Raw genomic sequence first — 19,352 nt, 5'->3', positions numbered from 1 at the left:
TGCCCCATTTGCTTGTTTTCTAAGTAATCTCAATGCCCAATGTGGGGCTCCCTCCAACAACCCCAGGATCCAGAGTCACATGCTCTGCTAACCAAGCAAGCCAGGCGCCCCTCATCATTATTTGTAGGGCCTGCCTAGTCTATTATACTGAGGAAAGGTAATTTGCTATAATTTACTAACCACTCTCCTCTTACAATATATTTGGGCTCTTTCTAGTTTTTTGATTCCATAGATAGACCCATAAAGAATATCTTCAAGTATAAGGGTGGCTGGCTCAGTTGGTGGAGTATGTGACGCTTGATCTTGCGATCCTGAGTTCGAGCCCCATGTGTGGAATACAGTTTACTTAAAATTAAAAAAGAAAATTTAAAAAGAATATCTTCAGGTATAGAGATTTTGGATTCTCTTGAATTATGCCCTTACCTGGAGTGGGGTTATACTTTGTGTTCACACAAAAGTGTGGACCTCATTTTGGGTAACCAATTTCCAGTGAAGTAATCTTTAAGAAAGGGTCAAATAAGGGGCGCCTTGGTGGCTCAGTTGGTTAAGCATCTGGACTCTTGATTTCACCTAGAGTTGTGATCTCAGGGTCTTGGGATTGAGCCCCTTGTCAGCTCTTCCATGCTCAGTGGGGAGTCTGCTTGAGATTCTCTCTCTTTCCCTCTGACCCTCCCCTGACTCATGTGTGCTCTCTCTCTCTCAAATAAATAAATCAATCTTTTATAAAAACGAGGTTGAATGGGTGGGCAGGATTTAGAACTGCAGAGATTTTTGAGGGAAGTATGTAAGTATTGGTGGGTTGGCATGGGACGGAAGGACAGCTCTTAGAGGAAATGTGGGGGACGGCAGAGAGAGTGGGGCAGGGCATCTGTAGGGGGAGCAGGAAATGCAAGGGGAGTGAGGCCTCTGACAGGCAGGAAGTCATGGGATTGTTTTCTATAGACTCCACACTTCCCTAATGCCTTGGCCGCTCAAGGTGGCCAATGAGGTTCTGGCAAACACTGAGGACAGGCCAATTGCTGTGGGGACATGAAGCTGCCGTGTGTGTGCGTAGGAGGTAGACAGCTGGACGGCTTTCCCCGGGGCCAAGGTAACTCTCTGGCCCCTTGGCGGCTGCCCTGGGCAGCCCGGGCGGGGTCAGCTGGGGATAGGCCACAAATAAATATAGATGCAGGGAAGGAAGCCAGGCGGCCCAGCCCTGCACTGACCTCTTGCTGGAAGGCTGAGAAGGGTGGGGAGGGGCTATGTTCTGGCAGCCTCTCTCCAGGGCAAGTGAGCCCTGGCTCATCAGCCCCCTAGAAATGCTGGAGGCAGCTGGCCCTCCACGGGGACCAGAGTGAGGGCTAGTGGAAAAGCTGGTCGGGAGATGCGGCTCTAGTAGAACTGAGGGCAAATCACATTCCCTCCCTGGTGATCCGCCTCAGGTGCTGCCCAGCTTGATGCAAGCAGGCCAAGGGGCTGATTGGCCCAGAGGACCCCCGGGGCCCCCAGTACAGGGGGCAGGGGGCAAGGCCAACTCACAGCTCCCCTCCTTGCTCCCATGGGCCTTGTTTATTCTGAAGAAGAAGGATGTCCAGAGTGTAAACATGTCTTCCTTGCTCTCCCACTCTCTCAGTGGCAACCAGTGTCCGCCTTAGGACTCTTGGGGGTTCCAGTTCTGTCCCTGCTCCCAGCGCCACTGCCTGGCTTTCCTTGCCACCACCCTGGGGTTAAAACCCTGGCACCAGCACCCCACCATGCATACCGTGTCCACTGGGTCTGATCAAGACAAGACCCTGTGGCACCCCTGAATCTGGGAGGGAGATTCCAGCAAGGCAGTCACTCCATCACAGACGCATTTATTGGCGAAACCTATAACCAAGCATTGAGGGGAAGGGTGCTAGCAGAGTGGGTGACTTTCTTTCCACTTTCCTTAGCAGTGTTCAAGGAGCAGGAGGAGGGAGGGGCAGGGCTTTCCAGTGAGGATAACCACACCAGCAGCTAACATTGATGGAGCACTTCCTCTGAGGCCTGACATCAGGCTGTGCTAAAGCACGTGCTTTACATGCATGGTCTCATTTAATCCTTACAACAATCCTACAAGGTAGGTACCATTATCGTCCCCATTTCCCTGACAAGGAATCTGAGGCACAAGCCAGCGAAGTGGTGAGGAGCGGCTGTCAGCACTCAGGCTGCCCTGAGGGCCTCCCGCCAGGTGCCCCTGGTTCTCTGTTTCAACCATTTCTCACCACTTCCAGCTCTCTCAGCTCTTTATATTTTTGTTTTGTAAAAAAGAAAAAAAAACAAAAAAGATTATGCCCATATTCTGCAGAACCCACTGGCTTTTACCCTAGTTGGTCAAATCAGGGTTCTCCCCAAGATTCAGCTGGGGTGAGACTTTGGACAGTGTGTCTCAAACTGGAGGCCTGGGCATTTATGCGAAGCTGAGGTACAATGAGAGCTCTTACAAAATACACAATAAATTACAAACCTCCTCCCCCCCACTTCCTCCCCCCCCAAATCTAAAACAGACTGTACATTGCCCTCCCACTCCCCATCTTATCTCAGGTGCCTCTGTATCTGCAGGGTCTGGGGCCCCCTGTAAATGTTTGTGGAATGAGTGTGTGAATGAGTGTGAGCATGGCAGGAAGGAGTGAGCACTGTGGAGTCCTGAGTCCCAGCCCTGATTGTATCCTCAGCCACACCTTGTCCTCACCAGGACACCTCCCTTTGCCCCAGAGAAGAGGGTCCCTGGGTGGGGGTGGGAACAGAGAGGGGAGGGGAGCAGTCAGCAGGAGTCAGCATCTCTAGGCATGGGAAGGTAGGTGACTGAGGTAGAGCATAGGGCTCCGGCCTCAGAGTCAGAAGACCTGGTTCAAATCCCAGCTGTATGGCTCAGGAGGTGTGTGACCCTGAGCCGACCTGAAGAAGCATGGCGACTACCATATGATAGCCCTTTCAAAGCTGTCAAGGCCCCCTTTTCACATTTATCTTTGGTCCTCAGTAACCATTCTGTAACATGGGTATTACTATAAATATACCCATTTTACAGAAGAGGAAGCAGAGGCTGGAGAAGTCAAGGGGCTTGCCCAAGGTCAAATAGCATGCAAGAACTTGAACCCCACCTCCTCTACATCCCTAGCTACTATCCGGTCTGTGCTGTGAAGAGGTTGACTGGGCTCCAAGTCCTCCAATTCAGGAGCTTCACGTGGCAGGGTGGCAGCGGGAGGGACTAACAGTAAATTCCCCACAGTGTGGACCCTACTGACCATCTCCAGCCATAAAACTTGGTTTATCCCTCGTGGAAGGTTGCCTGGACACCCCTTCCATCTGCCACCCACAACCCCAGGAGGGATCTGAGAGTCGATGAGATACCCATAAACTTCTGCTTTTCCTGGGAGAGTGGGGAAGTGGGAGGGTGGAGGGGGCTCTGAGGCTCACACCTTCCCTCACACCGGCATGTGCACCTCATTGTATTCATCCTGACCTTCCTCTTCATTGAAGGTCGGCTTGGCATCGTCAGCATCCAGCTGGAGGGTAGAGGAGGAAAGAGAGGGGGTGAGGTTTGGGGGAGGGATGGGGCCGATGAGCGCTCACCCCAGTGCTGAGAGCACCTCTGGAGTGAGGAGAGGGCATGACTCTCTCTGGATTGGACAAGTCACGTCCTCCTCCCTCAACCCCTAGGTTTGGTCTACATGAGTTGTTTCCAAAAGGGTGAGGAACCCCTGGGGATCTGGCACTCCAGCAGGGGAGGGCCTCCAGAGGGTGGGGCACCTGTTCACTAGGGCAACCCCACAGTGACTGTCACGTCGTGGAAGAATTTTATTAGTGGAGCAACTCTGTCCAAGATAACTTGGAAGACCACATGGAGGGCAGCCCGGGTGGCTCAGCAGTTTAGCGCTGCCTTCGGCCCAGGGCATGATCCTGGAGACCTGGGATGGATCCCACATCAGGTTCCCTGCATGGAGCCTGCTTCTCCCTCTGCTTGTGTCTCTGCCTCTCTCTCTCTCTCTCTCTCTCTCTCTCTCTCTGTCTCTCATGAATAAATAAATTTTTAAAAATCTTAAAAAAAAAAAAAAGAAGACCACATGGAGAGCTGCTCAGTGGTCAGAACAGCTCATGTGGCACACACCCTGCGTGCTTCTTAACCGTCTCTCCATCCCTGTCCTTACCTTTCCCTGCTCAGGTGAGCAAACCCAGGGCATAGAGGAAGGAGGCCACCTGCTCCAGGTTGGACACCAGGACGAGGCAGTGCCAAATTTGGATGAGGGCCCTGGACCCAGATCTTCACCACCGCCCTCTACCGCCTTCCTTTGTTTCCAGACCCACCCCTCCTATTCTTCCAGCCCTGGGAGGATCCCTCCCTGTCCCCCAGCTCTGGGGTCCCTGCCTCCAGCCTCTGCCCTCTCCTCACCGTCCCTCCTGCCCCGGGCATGGAGGGTAGGGGTGGGGAGCAGCCACTCACACACTGGAGCTCCAGCTTCCTGAAGATGAGTGGCAGCAAGAGGCGGCGCAGAGGCACAGTGAGGATGAGGATGAAGGGCAGGGTCAGGGAGGTGGTCGGGAAAGTTTTCATTGTCCACAGCACTGCCAGGCAGATGATCTGGATGACCGTGAATAAGTGCATGCGCCAGGTCTTTACCTGCAGGTGGAGGCTGCGGTTACTGCCTGCCCAGCCCTGGCACCCAGCAACCCCCACCACGCTCTGGGCTGAGCAGCCAGGACGGCTCTGTACCCGCTTGACGTAGGGCACATCCGGATGGTACTTGGGCGGCTTGAAGAGAAGCAAGACGCGGTCAAATAACTGGATGCCGCTGAGGGACGTGACCCCCATGTAGAGGAAGATGCCAAACAGCACTGCCAGGGGGATGAGGGACAGGATGGGCCCCATGAGGATGGACACGCCTGCAGGGAGAACCATGCACTCTCAGTGCCCGGGGCCCCAGAGGGCTGACAGCATCGGGGGCTGGGGAATGAAATTACAGGGACCCTAGGAAGCCCTTTCTGTGGATTTTCTTAATAGGTAATACCCTCATTTTTCAGATGAGGAAACACTCAGAAAGGTGAACCAACTTGCCTAAGGCCACACAGCTACAGAGCGGCAGATCTGGGAGTCAAACTCTTGCCTTTGAAAGATTAAAACCTACTCCTTTAGCCTCGGGGGTTCACGGAGGTCGGAGGTCGGAGGTCGGAGGTCGGAGAAGCCCAACTTCTCCATGCCCCAGCCCAGAACACCTCCATCCCCCTCCACCTATCCAAACCCTAACCCTCCTCCAACTAACATCAACTTTGCCTCCTTTAAGAAGCTTCCCTGGCAACTCCACCAGTGACTGTGGCACTGCCCACGCTAAGCCTAGCTGGACTCTCAGCTGCTCCAGAACTTGAATCAACCCCAGTGATCCTGTCTTCTCCTCTCCCACCCCAGATTATGCCCGGAGCACTGCCCTTGGCATCAGTCATAAAGCAGCCAAGCCAGAGAGACCTCAGAGGCATCTAATGAACCCTCTCATGGTACAGACAGAGAAACTGAGGCCCAGGAGGAGGAAGGATACTGAGTTAGCAGCAGAGCAGGGCTGGGACCCAATGTTCACTGAGCTTCTGTTGAGTAAAGCTCTGAATACTGGGTCCTATCTAGAGAAGGTCTCAGTATGGAGTACCCCCCCACACACACACACACACATATCCCCCCGCCGCCCCCATGCTTCCTCCTCTGCTTAGATGTCTATCTCAGTGCCTTGGGCCTTGGGCATTTCCTCCAGAACTTCCTCATGTGAATAGATGACCCTGGGGAGACATGGGGAGGGGGCATGTGGGGAGACCAGGCTGTGGGGTGGACAGGGCTGCAGAAGGCACTGGATCCTAAGGGGCAGGGGCTGGGGGCTGGGAGCAAGGCCAGAGGGTGGTAGGGAGTGCGGCCAGCCCCTACTCACCCACGAGCACAGCGACCAGAAGCCCGCTGATCCGCTGCTCCCTGACCTCCTGAATCTGGGGGGCAGCTCCCGGGATGTTCGCCTTGCCCATGACAGTGAGCGCATTGGCGTGGGTGACTGAACGAACGGTCGTGGCACTGAGCCAGGGCATCCCAAAGAGGGCAGCCACACCGCCCATGCCTATGACCAGCAGCAGGTCCAGGTGGAAGCCAGAGCCCTTGACCATCTTGCGCTCTGGTTTGCTGATAATCAGCCTGGAGGTGGTGTGGGAGGTCAGGGGTAAGCAACGTTCTCCGTCATCCCCACCCTCCTGGCCCCCTCCTTTCTTCTCCATACTTGGGTCCCTCTGTATCTTAGTTTATCCTGCTGTGCTCATCTCCCTTAGAATTCCTCACTCCCCTCCTCCCATCCCGTCTTGAGAATCCAGACTCTAAGAGTGCAAGTATCCTAAGATAGCAGCACCTAAGATAGCAGCACCTAGAATGCCTGTCCACAGGCAGATTTACGCTGAAGCCAATGAAGCTGAGCTTCTGGGAGCCTCACTGGTGAAGGTCCCTTCCGGGGTGTGCCATCTCATTTTGTAGTTCTCATTTTGTCTTCTTTGTCTCAAAAAGGCCTCCCCAAATTATACCATGTCAGGTCCCACAAAACCTGCACCTGCCCCTACCCATCCATCACTCCTGCTCATCAGGAGGGCCACAGGTTCCACTGGAACTAGAGCTCAGTCCTTGGTGTTATGCCTGCCTGGAGCCTGTCCCTTTCCCTGCCTCAGACCCTCCCAGGCCCAGCTCTGCCCTTACGTGGTAATCTGGGACTCCAGGAAGATGAGGATGAAGACCAGCAGGGCAGGCAGGACAGAGGCAAACATCATCCAGATGGGGAAAGGCGAATACAAGCCCAGTGGGTGGATGACCCAGCCCCGGGCTGAGGCGTTGGACACTGAGAGGCCTCTAGGCACACTGAGTTTCTGTGAGAGGGGAATGCTGGTGAGAACATTGGGGCAGAGAAAGGGAGGCAGGGGCAGGGAGCCAGGGTCCTGAGCATTTGGGGACTTATTTATATTGAGCACCTACGTTGTACCCAGTCACTGCACTAAGCTTTTTACAAACATCTTCTCATTCCCCACTTTATAGATGAGGAAACAGGATCAGAGAGGTTGTGTAGTTTGCTTTGCTTTGCACAGCTATTTGGTGGGGGAACTGAGATTCATACTCAGATCTCCCTGGCTCCAAAGCAGATTCTTTCCTACTGCCTTGGTAAAAGGCAATCTGTCCCAGGCCCTTGCTTCAGCCAGAGGTGTCCTGTAAGGCTGTGGGAAGATCTTGGGGCTCTCAGGGGAGGCAGGAATGAGTAAGGGTAGTTCTAGCTGGCTTCAGGTTTGGGAAAGCTGTTCTTGGGAGGGGGCATATTGGGAGAATGAGCTGACAGTGGGAGGAGAGTGTCACCTGGGTGTAGGTGTCCGTGATGAAAAAATCCACCATGACCATGATCAGAATGGAGATGGGAACCCCGAAGTCCCCAATGACCCGTCGCAGCTGAGGGCAAGCAGAGAAATCAGGTCAGTGCCCAGTTGTTTCCCCACCTCCTACTTCCCACTTGCCCCCACTCCTGCTCCCTTTTCATCCAACTCTTCTTCATCCTTCTTCATCCTTCTTCATCCTTGCTCTTCCCAGGGGATCCATCAAAATCTACTGCCCTGTCCTACATCTCAATGCACCTGCCTCCTTTCTTCTTCCCCTGGCCCAGCCCCACCACTTGCCCCACGGCTGCTCCACCTCTTTCTAAGAACTCTTCCCAGCTCCCCACTAGGTTCTCAGCCTGGACACGCTGAGAAAGGGTGGTGGGCTTGCCTGAAGAGTGAAAGCCTAAATGAGAAAGGGGTCAGGGAGGCTTGGAATAGGGAAAGGAGGAGAGCTAATGGCACTGAGGAACCTGGAGAAGTGCTTTGGATGGGGATAAGGCAGTATAGCCAAGGGCGGGGCTGGGGTGTGTGTGCTGACCTTGCCAGGGAAGTAGGAGCTGTTCTTGAACTTGCGCAGCATCATGGCGAAGAAGAAGGTGCCAGCCATGAGCACAAGAGATAGGAGGGCTGTGTTGGGCAGGGGACCCTGAGGTTTGGGTATGATTGTCATATTGTAGTCATAATGCCTCTGCAGTGGATGGTCCTGGAAGATCTGCAGCAGAAAACAAAGGCATCCTATTCTCTCTCATCCATCCATCCATCATCCATCATCCATTCATCTATCCATCCATCCACCTATCCATCCATCATCCATCTACCCCATTATCTATCCATCAATCTGTCCATCATCTATCATTATCTATCTATCCATCCATCCATCCATCCATCCATCCATCCATTATCCATCCATTCACTTATCTTCATCCTCAGTTGAGAGGAAAACAAAGAGACAATGGAATTCTATAGCTTAGTTTTCAGGAGTGGAGACCAGGCTCAGCTTGGGTGGGGCAGACCATGACAGCAATGAGTATACATGTGTGCATGTCAGCACTCAGGACCTGGGAAACATGAGAAGGCTGGTGGGCGGGAAAGAAGTGCCAAGGAGGCTCCTAAAAAGGCCTTCAAAGACTTGGAAATAGAAATCCCCACCAACTGACAGAGTCAGAGGCAGACATGCAGTGTCCACCCTCCCTCTATATAAAATGCAGATGCAGAGGTAGGTGTAGTTTAAAGTAGTGGAGCTGAGGAGGCAGAGTGCTCCACCCACAAGCCCTGTGGTTCTTTTTTTTTTTTTTTTTTTTAATTTTTTTTTTTTATTTATTTATGATAGTCACAGAGAGAGAGAGAGAGGCAGAGACACAGGCAGAGGGAGAAGCAGGCTCCATGCACCGGGAGCCCGATGTGGGATTCGATCCTGGGTCTCCAGGATCGTGCCCTGGGCCAAAGGCAGGCGCCAAACCGCTGCGCCACCCAGGGATCCCCTTATCCCCTTTTTTTTTTTTTTTAAAGGATAGTATTTATTTATCAGAGAGAGACAGAGAGAGAGAGAGAGAGAGAGAGAGAGAACAAGCAAACAGGAGGAGCTACAGAGGGGGAGAGAGAAGTAGGTTTCCCACTGAGCTGAGAGCCTGATGTGGGGCTCAATCCCAGGACCTTGGGATCATGACCTAAGCCCAAGGCTGATGCTTAACCGATTGAGCCAACCAGGCACCCCAGCCCTGTGGGTTCTTAAGGGTGAGTCCCCAAGTGGGTGTGGGGGACATCAGAGCCTCTGGGACCCCTGCTACCTCTCCATGAACCCAGTCTTCCGGGTTCAGTCTCACATACACACTGGACATGCTCACACAGAGATGCCCCCTCAGGCAGGTGCCCCGCATGGTCATGGCCAGAGTACCAGCCCACAGGCAGCAATGTTGCCGTGAATGTGATCATAGCTACACATGATGAAGACACAGCCACACACGTGCTGTAAGGACACCTGTGCAGTGATGCACACGGCCACGTGGTGTGTGCACAGAGTCGCACAACATCAACACTCCCATAACCCCCACCTTGACCAGCTTGACGAAGGTCTCATAGATGAAGATGAGGGAGATGAGGAAGGAAAAGATCTCTTGGGTGTAGCGGGAGATGAAGCGGACTAGGAAGCTGCCCTCGAAAGCCACCATAAGCACCACGAGCAGAACGAGCCAGAAGCCGATCCACACACGACCCACGATGTACTCCAGGTTGTTACTAGCACAGAACTGCAAGGGGGTCAGAGAGGACTGGGTCAGGCAGGTGGGCCCAAGTACCGTGCCTCAGGCAGGTGGGGCTGGGGCCAGCTACACAGACAGAGTGGGGCCAGAACAGAGCTACCGAGAAAAAGGCTTCTTCAAACACAAGCAGGGGTCCTGAGAAGCCAACCACAAGCAAGGGCTGAGCCCCGAGCAGGGAGAAGAGGATGCCCTGCACCGCGGTGGAGATGAGCAGCTCCGACACCCCCATCTGGTTCTGGGTCTTTTCTCCTGTGGGTAGAAGTTACAGAATGGTCAAGGTCAGGAGGTCATTTCCAGGTCCAATTGAGCATTTCCCAAACAGGCTGTTGTAGGGGTCTAGACTGTCAGATTGGAACAGAAGGCAGGGTCGACACAGAGGCCAAAGGGTCAGGGGTGAGGGCTGGGGGTCATGCAGAGCCACTGACCTAGGAGGCCACCGAAGGTGATGGCAGGTGACAGGGCAGCAAAGTAGATGAATATGACAGCGGCCAGGACCTGGGGGCTGAACGCGTCTGTGATGTCACTCAAGTAGAGGGGGTAGCGGCGCCGGATGTCACGCACCAGGCCCCCAAAGAGCAGGCCTGTTCGCTGCAGAGGGTCGTCGGACTCACCAGGGCCCCCGGGTCCCCCATTCAAATCTGTAGTCAACAACAGGACCATGGTCACAGAGGGTCACAGGAGGAGGTATGGGGAGAGAGGAATTGTGGATAGCATCTTCTGATGGGAATGGGGTGGCCGAGAAGGCTGGGAGGCATGAGGACAGAAAGAGGGGATGCCGGGGTGTTGGATGGGAGGAGGGGAGGCAGGGGCTCACGGGGCCACGCTGAGGTATCTAAGGATGTGTGGGGGCTTCGGGGCAGGTACCTAGGCCCTTGTAGAAGTGGGGGTCCGGCTTGGCAGGGCTGAGCAGGTAACGCCTCCGCAGCAGCTCCTTCTGGACGGGCACCAGACTGAGCAGGGCCTGCTCTGAGGGGACTTCGCAGGGCGGCAGCACAAGGCTGCAGTCCAGGAAGCAGTCCAGGTTGCGGACTAGCTCCTCTTTGGTCTGGGCCAGGTAGGCATCAGTGCGGAACACCTGCGGGCCAGAGAGGGGGTCAGGACTGCCTGGACCTGCCAGCCCGGAGGACCCAAGCGTCCACATCCATGGCCTCCAGGGCCAGAACCCTCTCACCCAGCTCCCTCTGGCTAGGAATGGCCTGCCCTGCCACCCCCTTACTTCTGTGCCCACCACAAAAGAGTTTTGGAGAGGCAGATGGGCCCTTGAGCGGGGAAAGGAGAAGCACTAAAACAAACCAGGGGGAGCTTAGAGCAGACCAGATGGAACCAAGTAGGCTAGACCAGACCAGGCCAGACATAACTGGGTAGAACCAGGTCAGAGTGGCCCTCACCCAGGCCCCATGAGGCAGGGCTAGGCCAGACGACCTACCCCTGGCCAGACAGGGTCAAAGCAGCCAGGTTAGACTGATCATGCCAGACTAGCAAAACTAAAGTGCCTATCCAGTGAGTGACCTCAGCTGCCACCCAGCCCTCAGGCTCCCCCAGGCCTCGCCAGCCTCTCCTCACCCGCTCCGACATGAGGGTGGCAACAGCCCGACCCAGCTGGGTGTAGTCGGTGTTGGGGGCCTCGGGTCCCAGTAACACGAAGAGGAAGCGTACAGGCAGAGGCAGCCCCACGGCGTCCAGCTCCGTGGCCATCTGCAGCCGCACGAAGCCCAGTACCGGGCGCTCCAGGAACGCCGCTCGGCCTGTGAGGGGAAGGGGCCAGGACAGGCTGAGGAGGGACCGCTGGGTCTGTGCTGGCAGAGAGGGAGGCTGGGCCGGGACAGGAGGCAGAAGCAGGGGCATGGAGGGGTTATGGGGATCAGGGGAGGCACCAGCTGCTTACCCACTAGCACCAGGGTGGCCTCCGAATCTGGGGGAATCTTTTCCAGAATTCTAGATGGTGAATCCTCTGTGCCCCCCTCTCCCTGTGGAAGGAGGGTGGTGAGGGGAGTCGTCTGGCCACTCTGAGCTTCCAGCCCTCTCCTCATCTCAGGCTGGTAGCTTTCTGGCTCTGCTCATAGCCCTGGTACAGCCTCACCTGTTTACAGAAGAGCTGCATCTCTAATGAGGGTTGCTGGGGGAGCAGAGGCTGTGAGGGGTCCCCGGAACGCATCAGAACCGCGGGCTTCACACCCCCCAGGGCCTCCAGGTCTCCGGCGTGCCTGCGGACACAGGGGACTTGGATTGAGTGAAGCTGTTCAGACTGGGATGTTAGTAGCACGGAGACCAGTGGTAGGAGGGATCAGGTGGGGCTTCCCAGTGACCAGACTAGAGGGACCCCGGGGCAGAGGGACAATCAGCCTTCTTTGGAAGGACATTATGGATGCAAGCGGATGGTCTGTGTCTGGAATGACATGGTGGAGCCTGGAGGGAGGGAGGGAGGGAGGGGCCTTGAGAGCCTGCACTCCCGAGAACGTGGAGACATGGTCACGGTCATTCAAGAGGTGTCAGAGGCAGGAGCCATCGTGGAAGAAAAGTGGGCCCTGGTCTGGTGGGGGAGGGACCACCTGGGTCTCCAGGGAGAGCTTGGGGCAGGTGGGCTGGGCAGGTGGACCCCTTGACTGTGGAGTCCAGGTCCTGGCAGGCAGGGGCACCTGTGCTGGAGCAGCAGGACCCGGAGCAGGAGGTCTCGGTCCTGAGGCCGAATCTGCTCCTCGTAGATAAACTGATCCAGCAGCTGGTTGGCCACTCCCGCTAGGGAGGTCTCTGGCAGATCCAGGAGGACAGTGCCTGTGAGGGGTGGAGGGGTGAGCTGGATGGCTGGGTGGTGGCCCTCCTGCCCACCACCACGCCTATGTGCGGGTCTTGTAGAGGGGACCAGCAGGGCTCACCCTTGACGAAGGCTTTCTGCAGCTCCAGGAGGCTCCAGAAGGTGAGGTAGGACAGGTGTGGGGGGCCCCAGACCCCATCCTCCCCCAGGTTCTCCTCCAGCCGCACCCAGTGCGCTGCCTCCATCCACTGCAACTCCTGGTTCTTCTCATCCATTACCAGTTCCTGCAACTCCACATAGATCTGCAGCCCCAGAAGCCTGAATCAGTGTCTCAGGCCCCAAGGTGGGACCCTGGGGGGAGCATGGTGGGCATTAAACAGGCTCCAAGAGATGTTTGGAGGAGGCCTAGAGTCCTGGAGCACTCAGGGCAGACCCAGAACTCAGACTGGTGGAAGCAGCAGCCTGGCTGGGTTGAGGAGGTAGGGAGTTGGGGGAGGGGGGGAGAACAGCCCACAACTCTGGCTTTGTTCCCCAGCTCCCTCACCCTATTTCAGAGGCACTTGGAGAACCTCTGGACCAAAAGGGATGCTAGAATGGACACCTGGGAGGAGAAAGAAAAGGGAGCCTTTGGGGTTATCAGGTGGGTCTCCTGCCTCCAAGACTGTTGAGTGGGCTCGACATGCCTTTGGGTTTCCTTGGGGCCAAGTGGCTGCTCCCAGGAGCCTAGCTGAGGGTAGATCCAATTTCCTAACCAGCTAGACAGTCTGATGCCCAGCGGGGATGTGTAGGGCCAGGAGGGCCTGGGCAGAGGGGGAACGTATTTAATTCGGAAGCACCTGACAGCCCAGCCAAGGCCAGAGGGCCCGAGAGCACAGACCTCTGCCAATCCCTTTATCTCTGCCCAGGGAGCTCCCTGCTCAGTGGAAGAGAGACCCAGGTCTCCTCCCTCCCCGGGGTGTCCTCTTCCCTTCGGTCTATTTCCTGAGATGTCCACTCCTGCCCTGCCCTGCCTGCTTGTGGGGATCCCCCGTACTGCAGCTGGGCCTATCCCTCTTCACCTCCCTTCTCCTGGTAGAAGGGTAGGTTCACAGGCGGCACAGAAAAGAGAACCGGGGAATGCCGGGGGTCCTCACCTCGTGGGTGCCTGCGCGTGGTGTGGTGTCTGGGTGTGTTACAGTGTCCTCGTCTGTGGCTGTCGGCTCAGTGGGGTAAGCTGAAACCCAAAAGTGGGTGAGTGTTGCCCCCCAGTAATCCCTCCCTTAGGGTCCTCCTCCACTCCACAGGTGCCCCTCCATTGCAAGCTTCTGAAAGCAGCATGAGATGATCCCCACTCCCTCCTGTTGCCACTGGCTAGGACCCGGGTGCCCACACCCCACTGCACTCCACCCCACTCCTGCTGTTCAATGGTCTGTGGCTCCCTGTGCCTGTTCTTGGCGCAGCCTGGCTCTTTTACGCCCCATCCAAGCATTGTGGAAGACCCCCGGGAGTCATCTTCAGTGGTGACAGAGAGGGTCACCTCCAAAGTGGAGCGTCCTGAATGGCACTTCTCAGGATTCTCCTAGGATCTTCTCCTTCTTCTGGCACCTTCTGGGATCAGCTTCCCTTCCTTCTTCTCCCCTGCCTCAGCAATCCCACCAGCCCAGTACTTCTCCCCGTCTCCTGGTGGAGCTCTGGGAGCCAGGGTGGGCTCTGCCTTATATTGACCCCCACTTCCCACCCCACTCCCAGTCCTCATTTCCCAGAGGGGCCTCTTATCTTCAATACCAATTGCCAGCACTTAAGTCCTGTTGACAGTAAACAGGTGCCCCCCTGGGGCTCCCCAACTGAGACCTTGGCAGAGCCGGGAAGGTTTCCTGATGTCTTTCTTCCCTGAAGGTCCCTACAGCCCCTCATTTCTCAGGACCTCTAGACCCCCAAACAGAAATGATGTTCCTAGAATCGGCCCAGTACCTGGCCTAGAAGTCAGCATTGGATGGTCACAGATGGCATGTGGGCTCATGCCCTTGTCACAGACAGGCCTGGCTGCCCTATCCCAAATCGAAGGGCCCCGCCATGGGTGACTAGTCCTGCCCCCACCCCCACCCCCACCCCCAGTCACCTCCTGTGATCATTTCAAACAAAACTCTGTTTATCCTTCAATCAGCCAGGATTGTGGGAGAACTGGCCCTGGGGCTGGCAGGAGGAGGGGGTGTAGAGAAGGGGGAAGACAAGTTCCCCTACTGTCTCTCTGTCTGGGGATCAGCAGCTCATCCCAGAGAGAGAGACAGAGACAGAGAGAGAAGAGAGAGAGAAGAGAGCGAGAGAGATGGGGCTTACCTACTGGCTCCTCCACCTGAACCATGGGGACGTACGGGTCCTCATATTCCTCCTGTTCCAGAGTGTCCTCCAGCCCCTCTTCAGGGTCGTCCTATGGGAAGTGGCCATCAGGGCTGGGCTGGGAAGGCTTCTCAAGCCACCATGAAGGTAGGAGTCCAGGGTTGGGTTCCCAGAGTCCCCAGATAGGAGCCCGGCAGATACCACAAAAGACTCACCTGCCATTTTTCCATGGTGCTGTCCTGGTTGTCCATTGTCCACGATGATCCAAGCCCCCAGCATAACCCGCACTGCGGGTCCCTGCAGGTAGGAGAGCACAGGCTGAGTGAGGGACAGGGCATCCTGGGGTCTCCTGATCCTCCCCCAGAGGGGGCTATATTTGAGTCAAGGGGGATCCCAGGTGTTGGGAGGCAGTGGAGGCAGGGGAAGGAAGTGGCGGTTGGGTGGGGGAAGGAGCTAGATTTATTGGTGTGAGGACAGGTGTATAGGAGATAGGAGAGCTGGGGCAGGAAGACCCATCAATCAGAGGGTGTTTGAGAGTGTGAGGGTGTCCCTCGAATTCAACATCTCCTTCCATCTACCAATCCTCACTTGGCTTCTTCTCCTGTCCATGCCCAGGACTTAGCCAACTCCAGGGGCATGACCTATTCTTTCTTCAAGGAACTTAGCTCCCATGAGAGTCTTCACAACATACCCTCTTCTCCCAGAAATAGCTACTTTCTGCTGGGCGTGGGGCTGTAGCATCTTAGGGAGTGTCTCAGAGGTGCTGAATGATATGGCCTCGTTTCTCTCCTCCACTCCATCTTGAATTCCATCTCTCTTGCTCACTCCTCATGTATCCCATCATTCTTACCAAAGCCCTTCCTGCCCCAGGGCCTTTGCACACACAGTTGTCCATATCCTCAGTGCCCCTCTCCCCCACCTCATCCTTTCTCACATCTGAGCTCTTCAGATTCTCTTCCTGACCACCCTAAACATTCAGTAACCCAATCTGTCATTTTCTGGTTTCTTGATTCATTTGTGTATATATTGTCTGAGGATGCCTCTAGAAGGGAAGCCCCTCGAGTGCTAATATCCGTATCTTGGTCCCCACTGAATCCTTTACTCCTAGCAGAATGGTTGCCACATAGTAAATAGTAAGTAGGTGCTCAATAAATATATGCCGGGTGAATTTAAGAGCAGCTCCCCCTTGCAGGCCTGGGCCTCTGGGACTGAGGAGGCAGGACTTAGCCAAGAGGCGGCCGAGCCTGTGCATCAGCTTTGCTCAGTTATGTCTCTGGCAGAGAGGAAGTATGCTCACCCCAGGAATGTGAGGCCCAGCCCAAGGGGAGCACAGAAGTCCCCTAGGGTGGCCCCAGACTGGGTGTGCAAGGACTCCCTTTCCCCCTCACCCACTGCAGGCAGGGTGCTCCAGCAACAGGGATTGGGGGCAGGTGGCACACATCCCCACTCTGTACCCAGATGGTGCTGAGCGGTGTGAGTTCAGATGAATGAGATGCTGCCCCTCCTCTTGAAAAGCCCCCTGCTCTGAGTGGGGAGGCAAGTTGGGAACGTGTGACAGGCCAAGTGCTTCAGGAGACAATACGTCCCCCAGACAAACGAGAAATGAGCAGAAGGTGTTGGGTGCCAAGGATCATATGGCAGGATGAAAAGGAGGACCTACTGGTGGCATGGGGGATGGAGTGTCTCTGAGCAGGGGACACTGGGGCTGGGCCGAGGAGGCTGGAGGGATGTGCAGGGCTGAGAGGGGGAAGGATGGTCCAGGTGTGAGAAGGACCGTACAGAGGTCGGAGCGTGCCAGACAGGGCTGGCTTCTGTGTGAGGGAACAGGGCAGGGAGGACGTACAGAAAGAGAGCTACAGAGACATTTCTCCTTGGGGGGGAGGGGGTGCTGCAGCCCTGAGAGATAGAGATAGGGAGAGAGCATACAGAGCCCCACCAAACTGCAAAGGGCAGGGGTTCCTGCCTTGCGGTGGTGGCAGGGGAAGTGATGACCAGGGGACAGTCCCATCTCTATTTTCTTCCTTCCTTCTTTGGCCTTGCCCTCTGCCTGGACCTCAAATCCCTAGCCGTCTCAAGGGTATTAGCCTTAGGTGCTAAAAGTCCCACCCATGGGGCTGGGCTCTGCCCTCCACTTCCTATCTGAGAGGTGGACTGGGGAGAGGGGCCCTCCAGAGCCAGAGGAGGCTGCCTGTCTGCTCCAGCCTCTCTCTAGGACTTGGTCATCCCATCTGGACAACGGGAGCACCTTCCCACCAGGATTCTGAGACCTCAGTGAGAGAGAAGAGGGGAGAACGGAGGTGCCTTGAGCTCAGCTTGGGGCCTTAGAGGGTGCACCCATGACCCAGATTGCAGCCTCCACTGGGCCCAGCCCCCCCACTCCCCAGCTTCGGGCCTTGCTCTGGCACTGATAAGAGCTTAGAACCCGATCACTGCTCTGCGTCTGGAAGCTCACCAAACACCTGGCCAGCCAGCCAGCCAGGGCAAGGCCAGATAAGGGTGAGCATGGCATCTGGAGCCCCGGAGGTGGGGCACAGCTGGCAGAGGCTGGAGGGGGGGATGACCAGATGATGGGGAGGGCTCCCTGGTGGCATAGCACTGCCTTTGTGTAATCGCCCCCACACCGCACAAAGCTGTATTGCCTTATTTCTCATAATCCTCAAACCACTCTGTGAAGTGGGTAATGTCACTAAGATGAGAAAGCTGAGGCTCAGAGAGGTTAACTTGTCTTGGTCCTCTGGCAGGTAGATCTCAGAGGCAGGACTAAACTGTGGCCCTACTTGACTCCAACTACATCTCTAGCCATCACGCTGAGCTGCCTCCCAGAAGAGAAAACAGCTCCAAGCTGGCTTAGTGCCACTGGTTAAAAAACCATGGACTCTCCAGCTGGACTGCCTGGGTTCAGATCCTAGCCCTGCCACTTACGATGTGACCTTGGGCAAATGACTCAACCTCTCTGTGCCTTGGTTTTCTCATCTGCAAAGTGGGGTCATAATAATGATGCCTATCTTACAGGCCTGTTGTAGCTCTGAGTAAGTTGATGCACATAAAGCACTTAGAATATGCCTGACACATAAAGAGCTCCGCGTAAATGTTTGCCATCATTATCCCTGTGACTGTGATCAAACTCAGACTTGCAGTCTTTATCTCTCTCTGATTTTCCTATAATTCCCATGGAATCAGCCCAAGTGCTTTGAGATCCTGGGGAGATGGGGGACTCCTTTCCCTCCAAACACTCCCTAGGCTCTCTCCCTAGGAGAGATCTTTTAGGGCCACAGTTTACTCCTGCCTCACAGTGCCAGGTCTGCCTGGTCGACTCCCTGGAAGTGTCCCAGAGGGGAAGCAGCGTCAGTGGACAACTGTCCTCAGAAGAAGGAGATAAGATGGCCTGTGGGTCCCCAGCCATGCAGGAAAGAGGGGGCTGGGGGCTAAGACCTGAGTCTGTGGGATCCAAGGGGCTGGTAAAGAAGAACCTGAAAAGGACCTGCACCTGGAGGGGGAGCACATTTGTGCCCCCCGCCACCAGCCACACATACTTCTGTTGCCACGTGCCAGCCTCTTTTTCCTAACACCTGCAGCCCCGCACCCCGCAGCTACAGGTGCCAACGGGCCTGTGCCCTTAGGGGGAACAACACGCATCCTATGGTTCTCATCCCACCCACCTGCACCCCCTTGAGGGTCAGGCACCTGTGTCCACCTGGGCACAGATTTCAGGCTGGGCACCTGCAGAAACCCTTAAGACCACCTCCAGCCCCTCCCAGCCCTGCTCACCTGCTCACAAGCCTTGAGGGTCCCTCAGCGAACTCCTTCAGCCACGGGTATCCTCTGCCACCAGCTGAGCTCACAGCTGCTCTAACAGCACCAAGTCCTGGCTCCCAAACCCCGGGGGCAGCTCCCAAACCCCTGACTCATGCCCCCGCCTCCTAATCTGCCCGCCCCACGGTCCCGGGGAGCCCCTTCCCACCCCCCGCCCTACTCCTTCTGGGTGCCCAGTAAACAGAGTTATCTCTCACACACATCTGGACAGCTGTGAGTCTGGCCCACCCCACCCCAGCCAGCTAGCCCCCAAGGCTTCCTGCTGCCCTCCTGGCTCCCAAGGACTCTCCTGGGTCTTCCTTCGTGTACTAAGGTTCAAGGGCTGGGTTCTCAAGCTCTCAGCTTCCTGGCAGGTCTGCCACAGCTTCTGGATGCCCCTGTCCTGCGTCTGTCTGTCCTCGCTCTGGCCAGGCTCCTCTACTCTGGCCCCAAGATACACAGGTGCTTTCTCTTCTCCCCATTGGTGTCCTCTCCCAGAACTCACTCTTGCTCTACAACCTTGCCCACAGGACCTGCTCAGTGCGCACAGGGTCCAGGCAGCGCCCTCCCCTTCTTGCTCCAGACTTGCTCCCTCCCAAGCCACCTCTCCCCTAAGACCCGGGGTGGCTCCAAAGAGCCAGGCCCTGGGTTCTAAGATGCAGCCCCTCAGTCAACCTGAAACAATGTCAGGTCAACACAAACAACCTTCCCCACACGGAGCTTAGAGCTCACAAAGCCCCAATGTTTGGGCACACTGGCTTCTCTGTTGGCAGCCTGGCCCGGGCCCCCAGGCCAGAGCAGCCGGCATTCTCGGCCCCCGCCCTACCCCTGCCCACACCCCCCCAGCAGGGCAACCTCTGCTC

General features: G+C 56.0%; 1 protein-coding gene and 1 long non-coding RNA gene across 2 annotated transcripts; both read right to left on the bottom strand.

Moving 5' to 3' along the window:
- Nucleotides 1-1,822: 1,822 nt before the first annotated feature.
- Nucleotides 1,823-14,380, bottom strand: SLC4A1 (solute carrier family 4 member 1 (Diego blood group)). Its single transcript, XM_041726833.1, has 18 exons — nt 14,332-14,380; nt 13,515-13,594; nt 12,503-12,683; nt 12,266-12,401; nt 11,710-11,833; nt 11,515-11,596; nt 11,193-11,374; nt 10,494-10,704; nt 10,055-10,267; nt 9,730-9,878; nt 9,423-9,617; nt 7,910-8,083; nt 7,355-7,444; nt 6,710-6,876; nt 5,910-6,163; nt 4,715-4,884; nt 4,445-4,621; nt 1,823-3,509 (listed from the first exon to the last, which is right to left on the bottom strand). The coding sequence occupies exons 1-18, from the start codon at nt 14,378-14,380 to the stop codon at nt 3,429-3,431; spliced, it is 2,715 nt and encodes a 904-aa protein (XP_041582767.1). The 3' UTR covers nt 1,823-3,428.
- Nucleotides 14,381-14,689: 309 nt separating this feature from the next.
- LOC121474235 lies at nt 14,690-18,523 on the bottom strand. The gene is made up of 3 exons (XR_005983294.1): nt 18,466-18,523; nt 14,913-14,994; nt 14,690-14,788 (listed from the first exon to the last, which is right to left on the bottom strand). It is a non-coding gene; the product is annotated as an uncharacterized LOC121474235 (long non-coding RNA).
- Nucleotides 18,524-19,352: the final 829 nt, after the last annotated feature.

The sequence above is a fragment of the Vulpes lagopus genome, chromosome 12, assembly GCF_018345385.1.
Source record: "Vulpes lagopus strain Blue_001 chromosome 12, ASM1834538v1, whole genome shotgun sequence".
NCBI lineage: Eukaryota > Metazoa > Chordata > Mammalia > Carnivora > Canidae > Vulpes > Vulpes lagopus.
Note: the sequence above shows the minus strand (reverse complement) of the source record. Positions and strands in the feature narration are given on the sequence as shown.